At 39.2% G+C, this 12346-nt stretch overlaps 1 protein-coding gene across 3 annotated transcripts in view; it reads left to right on the top strand.

Moving 5' to 3' along the window:
* Positions 1-12346, top strand: part of XPNPEP3 (X-prolyl aminopeptidase 3) — a 73250-nt gene that overhangs the window by 56324 nt on the left and 4580 nt on the right. For all 3 annotated transcript variants that reach the window (XM_055329289.1, XM_055329288.1, XM_055329291.1), the window contains exons 7-9: positions 3073-3158; positions 10462-10642; positions 11903-12023. In XM_055329289.1, coding sequence (XP_055185264.1) covers positions 3073-3158; positions 10462-10642; positions 11903-12023 — 388 coding nt within the window. The remainder of the gene's footprint in view (positions 1-3072; positions 3159-10461; positions 10643-11902; positions 12024-12346) is intronic.

Raw genomic sequence — 12346 nt, 5'->3', positions numbered from 1 at the left:
TTCTCACTTTCATTATATTCCACAAGGTTTTCCTAGTTTTTAAGTGTATCATATATTAAAAACAATCAATACAATGTACTGTTTAAAAATAAAATTTGAATGAACAACCATATATCTATCATCTAGGACGAGAGGAACATTACTATCCCCCTGAGCAATCTCAAGCACATCCCCCTCTCTGTCTCTTACCATCTTGACTTTGGTTTCAATCATTTTTGTTGTTGTTTTTCTTCATAATTTTATCCCCAGTGTGTCTATTCCTAAACAACATAGTGTCCATTCTTGAAAAACTGAAGAATAAGCATAAGTGTAGCTGTACAGGGAAAGAAAAGTGAAAAGTATTGCCATTATTAGATAAATTGGCCCGAGAGAAAATCAGTTGAGAACTTCTAGGTCATAGTCTTGCTTTGGTTATCTGAAACTTTACAAGGGCCTTTTCTGGGTGAAGTCTGTGGGCAAGGTCCTCAGCAAGCTGTGAGAAATGCAGGCAGGGTACTGTTAGGGCATCTGGGCGTGCTCTAGTGTGAGCCCGGTGGGCATGTGGCTGAATTGTACAGTCAGAACAGGCTGCCGTGGTTCCGCCTCCAGCTTACCACAACTGTGTCAGCCTCTCAGAAACAGGCCAAAGCAGAACCACTTTGACAGAGTTTGTTTAGATTTACGTGCATGTTCACCTTTCCTTCTTACATCTTAGATGGCCCTCCTGGGATCACCTTCCTTCAACCTGAAGAAAATCCTTTAGGTGCAGGTCTGTGGCTGATAAAATTTTCTATTTTTGTTTAGCCAAAATATCTTTATCATCATTCTCAATTCTTGATAATGGTTATGCCAAGGAAACTATCCTAGATTCATTTTAGTCATCAACATTAATGTATCATTCCCCTTTCTTCTGACTTTCAGTGTTGCAGATTAAAAACAAACAAGGAGCACCTGGGTGGCTCAGTCAGTTAAGCGTCTGCCTTCAACTCAGGTCATGATCCCCGGGGTTTTGGGATCCAGGCCAGTGTCAAGTTCCCTGCTCAGTGGGGAACCTACTTCTCCCTCTGCCTCTCCCCGACTTGAGCTTGTGCTCATGCGCTTGCTCTCTTCCCCCTTCCCAAATAAATAAAATCTTTAAAACAAATGAAAACAAACAAAAACAGTAATTACCATTCCTTATGGGAAATCTCTTTTTGTTTTGACTACTTTAAGATTTCTTTTCCTTTTGGGGGGGTGCACCTGGGTAGCTTAGTCAGTTGGGCATCCAACTCTTGATTTTGACTCAAGTCCTGATCTCAGGGCCCTAAGATGGAGCCTCACCTTGGACTCAGTGCTCAGTGAGGAGTCTCCTTAAGACTCTGTCTCTCTCCGCCTCCCCCCACCCTGCACTTCCCCCCCACCACCACTTGCTCAGCCTTGCACTCTCTAAAAAATGAATAATCTTTTTAAAATGATTTCTTTTCCTTTGGTATTTTTTCGTTTTATTATGTGTCTAAGAATAGATTTATTTTTACATGGTCATTATGATACCTTCCCCTTCCTGAATCTGTATTCATGTCTTCATTGGTTCTAGGAAATTCTCAGACATTGGTGTAGATATCGGCTCTCCTACATGCTCTCTATTTGCTCCTTCAACAATTTCAGGTAGATGTGTGTTAGACCTTTCTGTTTCCAGTAAGCTAGCTTTCATGTTTACATTTGTCTTGTCTCTCTGTTATATTCTAGGGGATTGGGTAGGTCTGTCTTCAGGAAGCCAGTTTCCCTTCAGTTGTCTAATCTGCTTCTTCAGCCATCTACTGAGTGATTGAGTTCAGAAGTTGTTTTTTTTTCTTTCTTTCTGGTTTCTTTCAAATTGGCATAGTTCTTTTCAATTGTCTACTGTTGCTTATTCAGCTTTGTAGTCCTGTTCTTTATCCTTTTAAACATTTCATAATAGCTATCCTGTATCTAATCATTCCATTATCTGAAGTCCTGGAAAATCTAAATTTGATATATGTTGTTCTTGCTGACTCTCACATACAGTGACCTACCTTGTGTGCTTGACGACCTTTGGTTGTAAGCTCATATTTTATTTGCTTGATGTTATTTTTTTTTGGAAATCATGCCAGCCCATATTTGGGGGAAATTTCCTCTAGAAGTTGTTTGAATATACTTTTGCCAGAAGTAAGTGGTCTTAATAACCTGAGACTCTTGTATCCCCTATGAGAATCTTGAATTAACGTGAGAATCTCTGACTCATTATCCCCCCATTTTTGCTGTAGGACCTCAGGGCAACCTCTCCTTTTCTATATATGCTGTACCATTACCTTATCACTACCGTCAGCTCTACTTTCAGTTATGGGGTGCCTTTTTCAAGAGAGAAAAAGTCTTTAAGAGATCTCTTACATTATGTAATGTCAACTTTTTGTAAAATATATTTTTATCCAGGGTCTGTTTTCTAACAAGAAATGTATTCTGTCATTTTGCCAGAAACAAAAACCACATCCATTCTTCAGAGTTGCCGTTATTAAATATATATATATATATAACCATTGAATTATTATTCTACTATGTGCCAAGTTGTGTGTTTATTTATATATAAATAAGATGTGCCCCTGTCTTCAAGGACATAAATAAATAATTTCAATATAACATGACAAGTAAAGAACAAAAGAGAGATAAACCCAAAGTTTTCTTCTTTCCCCATATGTATTTTGATGGGGAGCAAAAAGAGAAGTGATATTCTAAAGTTAAATGGTTAAGAGTAATTGTATTTGAATAAGGCCCTGAATACCAACTTATATAGGATTTTTTAACATAATAGTGATAGTGGTACCATTTATGATGTGCTGTTTACATGTAGTAATTCAAACCTAAGCAGTGTGGTTCCTATGCCCATGTACTACTTGCAGTGACCACTTTCTTGAGTCAGTGTGAATTCATTTGAAAAATTGAGATGCTATTTTTTGTAAGAAGGAACCAAAGAAGATTCGTCTCTTTTAAATTAGTTTTTCAAATATATATATAAAATAAAAGACACAAAGAGTTTAAATTAGAAAAAACAAGTGACAACCATAAGGTCACCTACTTTGACATATCATACTTTTGTTGCAGGATGGAGAAATGGTGCTGCTGGATGGAGGTTGTGAGTCTTCTTGCTATGTGAGTGACATAACCCGTACCTGGCCTGTCAATGGCAGGTAGGATTTCTACATATCCCACTGCTTCTTAGGAGTATGAATTGGAATATGGGTGTATTAGCTATAAATGACTAAACAAATATACAGGTCCCCTCTAACTCAGGTTCACTGCCTTTGCAAAGCTCCTGATTACTCTCTAAGACTGTTTTTTATTTATTTATTTATTTATTTATTTATTTATTTATTTATTTAGATTTATTTATTTATTCATGATAGAGAGAGAGAGGCAGAGACACAGGCAGAGGGAGAAGCAGGCTCCATGCACTGGGAGCCCGACGTGGGACTCGATCCCGGGACTCGAGGATCGTGCCCTGGGCCAAAGGCAGGCGCTAAACTGCTGAGCCACCCAGGGATTCCCCTCTAAGACTGTTTTATTCATCATATCATAGGATCAGGCATTTAGATACACCTCGTTAACACACAATCACATTTGAAAAAAATAAATTTGAGGGGTACCTGGCTGGCTCAGTCAGTGGAGGACATGACTTGAGCTTCAGTTGTACTTGGTATTCAAGCCCCACATTAGGTGTAGAGATTACTTAAAAATAAAAGCTTTCAAAAAGACAAATAAATAAAGTTGGAGTATTTATTATTTTCTGATTACAAAAGTAATTCCAATATTCAGTTTAAAAAATTACTAGAAAAAAAAAAATAAAAAAAATAAATAAATAAAAAATTACTAGACATGAAAAAAATCAGAAAAGTATCCATAATCAAGAAAAATACAGTCAATAAAAGCAGATCCTAAATAATCCTGATATTTCAATTAGGAGACAAGGACTTTATGTTTTCTTTTTAAGATTTTATTTATTTGAGAGAGAGAGAGAGCATTAGCCGGGGGGTCAAGAGGGAACCCAGGACCCTGGGATCATGACCTGAGCCAAAGGCAGACTGAGCCACCCGGTGCCCCCAGACAAGGACTTTAAAGCAGCTATTACATATATGTTCACAGAGTTAAAGGAACATATATAAGTACAGTGAGTGAACAGATGGAGAGTCCCAGTAAGAAATAAGAAACTAAGAAATAAGAACCAGAGGAGTGTGTGGGTGGCTCAGTTCCTTGGGCATCTGACTTCAGCTCAGGTCATGATCCTGGAGTCCTGGGATAGTGCCCCACATCAGGCTTGGTGGAGAGCCTGCTTCTCCCTCTGTCCCCTACCCCACTCATGCTCTCTTCTCTCTCATACTCTATCTCTCAAATAAATAAATCTTTAAAAAAAAAAAAAAAGAAAGAAAGAAAGAACCAGAGATTCTGGGGAGATGGTAGCAAAAGCATAGTTGTTCAGTCTCTCCAAATTGTCAAATAATAATAGAGCTACTAGGTAACAAAACAAAACACTGGGTGTTAGGATATCAGTTAAATCCTAAATACAAACAGTTATGAACACACTCTGCACAAGCCTAGATGGTATCAGTGTCTGTGTAGAAGGAAGAAGAACAAAACAGTAGTAGAGGAAGCTACCTGACATACCTGAGAATAAAGGTATTTATAAATAACCAGCAACTATTCGCTGGAAAGGATGGTGAGCCAATTTGAGAACAGAAACTGAAAATGGGAAAATTTTGCCACTCCAGAGTCCTGAGGAACTGTGAGGGTGCTGTGCTCTCTTCTCACACTAAGAAACTGCTGGAAGTAGAATCGAAATTAAAGAGGTTGGGGACAAGAAAGAGGAAGGAATGAAATGCCCAAATCAAAGAGGGGGAGAGGACATGATAAAATGAGCACTGGGTGTTATACTATATGTTGGCAAATTGAATTTAAATAAAATATTAAAAAATAAAAATCAAAGAGGGGGAGAGTAATTGAAAGCAAGCTGCCATATTGTTTACCCCTACACCAGAACAACAGAAGTGTGAGCTCTGTGATGTTAAAATCTTTCCTAAATCCTACCTCATTCTAAAAGTTAAGGAAAATTAATTTCACATAAAATAAGCAATAAAAACGTATCTTGGTTAACCTCATACAATGTTAATTAAGGGCAGAAAAGGAATGAAGAGCATGTAACATCCCTACTGATAATGGGAAATGGGAACATACCGGAAAGACGTGGCTATAAAAGAAACCAAAGCAGTGGCCTACTATTTTAAAACAAGCCAGAGTTTTTTAAGCACATCATTCAAGACATGAAAGAACAACACAAATCAAAATTGGAAAAATCTCAGAAACAAAGTAACAACACTCAGGAAAGAATTGGAAATAAATTAAAAAAGCACACCAGAAAAAAGACCAGATTGAAAGATACACACTAGCAATAAAGTACAGTAAAGTAAAGCCTTAACAATAAATAGAAAGGATAAAAGGGAAGAAAACTTTAAAAATCAAAATGAAATACAGAGAAAAAATCACAGGGAATATGGCAAGTATTTAAAATAGGCAAAGAAGTTAGAACATACACGTAAAGGAAGCTCTGAAGAAGAAAATGAAAGCAAGGGAAGAGAACCAATCCTAAAAACTACAATTCGATAAAATTTTCCTGAAATGAAAAAAATTTTTGAAACTACTTTTGAAAGAGCACATCATTTACCTGAGAATATCAGCCCAGAAAAAGCCAACACGAAGACCTAGTCTAGTGAAATTCTGACCCTACAAGAAAAAGAAAAATTCCTTTGGGGTCCAGAAAAAAAGAACACATAATTTATAAAAGAAAGGAAATTAGATTATCATCAGACTTTTTTTTTAAAGATTTTATTTTATTTATTCATGAGAGACACAGAGCGAGAGAGAGAGAGGCAGAGACACAGGCAGAGGGAGAAGCAGGCTCCATGCAGGGAGCCCGACATGGGACTCGATCCCAAGTCTCCAGGATCATGCCCTGGGCTGCAGGCGGCGCTAAACCGCTATGCCACCAGGGCTGCCCTATCATCAGACTTTTCAAAAGCAATGTTTTATACAATTATAAAATAGAGTAATATATTGAGATACTCAACAAAAGCTTAAGCCAAAGATTTTATATACAACAAAAGCAACTTTTAGCTGTAAATGGCACAGGTTGTTCTGAAGGAACTTAAGAATTACTCCCATGAGGAATCTGCTAGAGCTGTGTGATCCAATATGAAAACTAGTCACTAGTCCCATGGGACTACTTACATTTAAATTAATATTAATCAAATTTACATTAGTTTTTCACTTGAACTGGCCACATTTCAAGTGCTCAGCAGTCATATGTGACTAGTGGGTACCATATTGGACAACAAACACACAGGACAACACATCAGCACAGGAAGGTTTACTAGTTAGTGCTGTGCTAGAGCATGAGCTTCAGATGACCAAAGTGACTAGAGACATTGAGCTAAACACGAGAAACAGTTGACTATAGAATTAAGACTAAATGAAGCTAAGAGGAAGACATCATTGTAGTAATTGGGAATGGATGGAGCATATTAAAAAAAAAAAACAACTATTTTCAGCGCTTAGATTTGTTATATTTGTATTGGTATTCTGAGACTGGTGTGTGTGTCTGTGATAGGGGATTAATTTTTTTTTTAATTTTTATTTATTTATGATAGAGAGAGAGAGAGGCAGAGACACAGGCAGAGGGAGAAGCAGGCTCCATGCACCGGGAGCCCGATGTGGGATTCGATCCCAGGTCTCCAGGATCGCGCCCTGGGCCAAAGGCAGGCACTAAACCGCTGTGCCACCCAGGGATCCCTGTGATAGGGGATTAAAACAAAAAAGATAGAGGGGCACTTGGTTGGCTCAGTCAGAAGAGCATGCAACTCTTGATCTCAGGGTCGTGAGTTCAAGCCCATGTTGGGTGTAGAGATCATTTAAATAAATAAATTAGCAAACTGTAAAAACAAATAATAAAACAAAAGAGAGGGCAGTGCCCCGGTGGCTCAGCGGTTTGGTGCCTGCTTTCGGCCCGGGGTGTGATCCTGGAGACCTGGGATCGAGTCCCATGTCGGGCTTCCTGCATGGAGCCTGCTTCTCCCTCTGCCTGTGTCTTTGCCCCCGCCCCCCCGTGTCTGTCATGAATAAATAAATAAAATATTTTTTAAAATAAATAAATAAAAATAAAAGAGAGATCATTTTAATGCTGCCCCCTTGTGTCCTTGAGGACCACGATGCATAATATGAAAGAAAAAAGGCAAATGAAATATGGAGAGGTTATGTAAAAGCTCTATAGTCTCAAATTTTATTTATTTATTCATGAAAGGCACAGAGAGAGAGGCAGAAACATAGGCAGAGGGAGAAGCAGGCTCCATCCAGGAAGCCTGATGTGGGACTCGATCCTGGGACTCCGGGATCACTCCCTGAGCCAAAAACAGATGTTCAGCCGCTGAGCCACCCAGGCATCCCAGTAGTCTCAACTTTTAATTGAAATACCAATATGAACTCAAATGATTTTTTTTCTTTATATATTTTTCCCCTTCCCTGTTTGTCCACTGAAAAGGCTAGAAACTATGATCAACTTAGTAACAGTGAGTATCGCTAGTGCCCTGATTATGATCTTGAAACACAGTTTTTCACTAAAATAAATGAGTGGGCTGACTCCGGGTCTGGATCAGGAAATTTATAAGATGAAGCCTGGAACATCTTAGAATACCAGATAACAAGGAAATGAGCAAAAAACCAATGGGGTCGTGTCAAAAAGACTCAGGAATGAACTTGAAGAAGTCCCACAGGTCATCTTAAGATAGGAAACTTTGAGCTTCAATAATGGTAATAACTTCAGTCCATCAAATACGTTCAAATTCATGAGTTCATAATGATAATTTTTTTCATAATAATAATTTTTTAAAAATCGTTCATCTTCAGAGGATGATGGGAATCAATTCATTATATTGGAAAGTAGTAAATTAAAGAATGAAATATTCATCCTACCTTTTATTTTATTTTTTTTAAGATTTTATTTATTATTCATGAGAATACACAGAGAGAGAAGCAGAGACACAGGCAGAGGGAGAAGCAGGCTCCATGCAGGGAGCCCAACCTGGGACTCAATCCCAGGACTCTAGGATCACGCCCTGGGCCAAAAGCAGGCACCAAACATTAAAAAATGTATAGGCACTTAAGGATCCATGGCTGCTAAGATCACAAAGAGAGACTATCAGATATTATGTGCCTCCTATAATTTTGCCAAGTACTACATATAGCCAGCCTTGTCAAAGGGATTGAACCTGAGTCTGATTCATTCTTGGGATCCAGCTGCCAAATTGTAAGAAATAAAAAAGGCTGGGGATTTACCCCAAAGATACAGATGCAGTGAAACGCCGGGACACCTGCACCCCAATGTTTATAGCAGCAATGTCCACAATAGCCAAACTGTGGAAGGAGCCTCAGTGTCCATCGAAAGATGAATGGATAAAGAAGATGTGGTTTACGTATACAATGGAATATTACTCAGCCATTAGAAATGACAAATACCCACCATTTGCTTCAACGTGGATGGAACTGGAGGGTATTATGCTGAGTGAAGTAAGTCAATCGGAGAAGGACAGACATTATATGTTCTCATTCATCTATATATAAATAATAGTGAAAGGGAATATAAGGGAAGGGAGAAGAAATGTGTGGGAAATATCAGAAAGGGAGACAGAACATAAAGACTCCTCTAACTCTGGGAAACGAACTAGGGGTGGTGGAAGGGGAGGGGGGTGGGGGTGAATGGGTGACAGGCACTGAGGGGAGCACTTGACGGGATGACCACTGGGTGTTATTCTGTATGTTGGTAAATTGAACACCAATAAAAAATTTATTAAAAAAAAAAGAAATAAAAAAGGCAAAGTAATATGTTGAACTGCACCAAGGGGATGTGTATTTGTCAGCTCAGGTTACCATAACAAAATACAACAGACTGGGTGGCTTAAACAACAGAAGTTTATTTCTCACAGTTTTGAAGGCTGGAAAGTCCAAGATCAAGGTACTAGCAAGGTAGGTTTCCTCCAGAGGCCTCTTCTCTTGACCTCTAAGCAGCTGCCATCTTGCTGTGGACTCACGTGACCTCTTCCACACGAAGAGAGAGAAAGTAAGCTGTGGTGTCTCTTATAAAGACACTAATTCTAGCAGAATAGGGCTCCACTCTTACGACCTCATGTAACCTTAGTTACTTCTTTTGGAGGCCTTGTCTCCAAATACAGCCACATTAACAGGACTTCAACATATGAATTTTGAGGGGACATTTAGAACAGATCTGTTAAAATTATTTTTTAAAAAACAGTGTTTTTATATAGTCAGCTTTTTTTGAATTCCAAATATTTTTTTAGGATGGAATCTTAGAACAGAATTACTCAAATTTTATGAGTATCACTATTGTATTTTTTTTAAGTTATATGTGGATTTTTTTTTTTTTAAGATTTTATTTATTCACGACAGACAGAGAGAGAGAGGCAGAGACACAGGCAGAGGGAAAAGCAGGCTCCATGCAGGGAGCCTGACATGGGACTCAATCCTGAGTCTCCAGGATCAGGCCCTGGGCTGAAGGCAGCGCTAAACTGCTGAGCCACCCAGGCTGACCCGTGAGTATCATTATTAAGGCCTTTCATTTAGTTGGCTATACTAACTTACACTGCCATCAACAGTGTAGAAAATACATATCATATTCCATGCCAGCTTAATTTTTTCTCATTTTTCCCCATGATGGCTAAAGAAATTATTATTCTAAGGACACCTAGAAACTACAAGTTATAAAAGGAAAAAAAGAAACTACAAGTTACTAGTAGCCAAAGTATCTACTAGTTTATCTTCTGATATCTGCTTTACCTACAGGAAGTGCATCCCTTTGTTTTGTTTTGTTTTGTTTTGTTTTTATGGTAAAAAATATATATATATTAAGGATCAAGGATGAGCCTGGTCTGGCCCTCTGATTGCATCCATGGCTGGGTGGTGCATCTGCTAGCCTCACCTCATGTGTATCTGCTGATCATTTGAAAGAGAGGCTGTTGATGCCCCAGCTCTAAGAGTTATTGCTTGGGATGCCTGGATGGCTCAGCGTTTTGAGTGTCTGCCTTCGACTCAGGGCCTGATCCTGGAGTTCAGGGATCGAGTCCCACATCGGGCTCCCTCCATGGAGCCTGCTTCTTCCTCTGCCTATGTCTCTGCCTCTCTCTTTCTGTGTCTCGAATGAATGAATGAATGAATGAATGAATAAAATATTTTTTTTCTTTTAAAGAGTTATTGCTCTTCCTTTTGAGCATTGAGGGCACCATTAAGGTCTTGTCTGTACTAATACATTGGTACTGATTAAGTATCAACAATGCCCCCTTATTAGCACCTTGGAGTTTTTCTAATCAAACTTAGAAGCAAACTTCCTGCAATATGAGATTATTCCAAATGTGAGTGATTTGGCTTTTCTCTCCCCAGGTTCACAGCACCTCAGGCAGAACTCTATGAAGCTGTTCTAGAAATACAGAGAGATTGTCTGACCCTCTGCTCCCCTGGGACAAGCTTGGAGAACATTTACAGCTTGATGCTGACACTGATAGCACAGAAGCTTAAGGAGTTGGGAATCGTGAAGAACATTAAGGGAAATAATGCCTTCAAGGTACTACCCCTCTTGTGACCCTGGCTCTCAAATATACCTGATGTGCTGCTGAGTTTTTACCCTATTAGAGGCCGCCTGCATAACTCTGTTGGTGAAGTGTCTGCCTTCTGCTCAGGTCATGATCCCAGAGTCCTAGGATCGGGTCCCACATTAGGCTCCCTGCTCCAAGGAGTTGGCTTCTCCCTCTACCCACCCCCCTCCGTTTGTGATCTCTTTCTTTCTCATGCTCTCTCTCTCTCTCAAATAAAATCTATTTTTAAAAAAGAAAGTAAGAAAACTAATTAGATTTAGAAATAGTCTTTGTGATTCCTCATCTATAAGAGGGATTTGGAGTTAACACGGATTAAAACAAAAGGTGTCAGTACTTACTTCTCCCAGAAGATGGCAGCACATTCTAGTCATTGCATCCTGTGTAAGCAGCTCAATTGGTAGTAGAAAACATAAAATGAAGTCTGATGCAGACAGGGTGAAAAAGGACACAAAAAGGAGAAGAGGTTAACTCTCAATCCCTTTGTGGCGATTTTGAAAAGGTAGAAGTTCGCGGGGGAGGGTGTTTGTTGCTTCAGTGACATCGGTGAGAATAACAGTATCCCCAAGGGCCACGTTTTCAGTGAATTTCATCTGCATCTAGAATGTAATAATGTTTAGTAAAAATGTAAAACCTTAGCTTTAAATTAAGATGCCAGGTGGCCATGCCAAATAGACCATTAAGCCATCTCATCTCCAAGTTTAGGCTGCCAGAGTTTCTTTTATTGGTAGGAAAGACACTATAAATTCCTCCTGCTGAAGCCAACAAATCTAATTAACAGATAGGAATATCCAAGCCGGTAAATGCCTAATAATTACTGTGTTAATTTGATGTTCTGTGCCTACTCCACAAGTTGCTGTGAGATACTCAGGGTCTCCAGAGCCGGCTTTTCAGTGTGAAAAGAGAACTATTCTAACATAATCATCCTCCCGCCCCCAAGAAAAGAGGTTTTCATTTGCCATAGTCATTACTGGGGTTACCCAAGTCAACATGGATGTCGTGTATTAAGTAATGGAAAAGGAGATCTGGATTAGTTCAAAGGCCATCAGTAGAATTACATTCAGAAGGTAGCAGTGGATCAAGTCTCTGGAGCATTAGCCCGAGGGTAGTTTCAACGGAAGCAACAGAACTATGGGGAGGTTGACACATATCTCACTGCCTTATACATACCTTTCTTTCCCCTTACGGGGTCATTGCTGCTCTAATAACACTGTGGTGATTATCTTTTCCAGGCTGCTCGGAAATACTGCCCTCATCATGTTGGCCACTACCTCGGGATGGATGTCCATGACACTCCAGACATGCCCCGTTCCCTCCCTCTACAGCCTGGTATGGTAATCACGGTAGAGCCAGGTAAGGGTGGGTGCTAGCAGACTCTGATCCCTTGAGACACATAATAGCATCAGAGAGAAAGGTATATGTTGTTCATTTTTACCTGAATTGACATAATTAAATTAGAAGAGACAGGAAAATAGATCTCTTTAGTGTAGATGGGAACTTTGAGATTTTTTTCTTGAGCTTTCTTATTTAACATCACACAGTTTGCTTAATTTGACTTCTCCAATAAACAACAGATGGAGAATACTTTCTTTAAGTAGATATTAAGAAATAAATCTTTTTTTAAACCCTGCCTTTGCCAGGGCCAGTTTATACTAGTCAGTGCAGTGATGGGCTGC

This window comes from Nyctereutes procyonoides, unplaced genomic scaffold (assembly GCF_905146905.1).
Source record: "Nyctereutes procyonoides isolate TBG_1078 unplaced genomic scaffold, NYPRO_anot_genome, whole genome shotgun sequence".
Taxonomy (NCBI): Eukaryota; Metazoa; Chordata; class Mammalia; order Carnivora; family Canidae; genus Nyctereutes; species Nyctereutes procyonoides.
The sequence above is the reverse complement of the archived record's forward strand: the minus strand, read 5'-3'. Positions and strand labels throughout refer to the sequence as shown.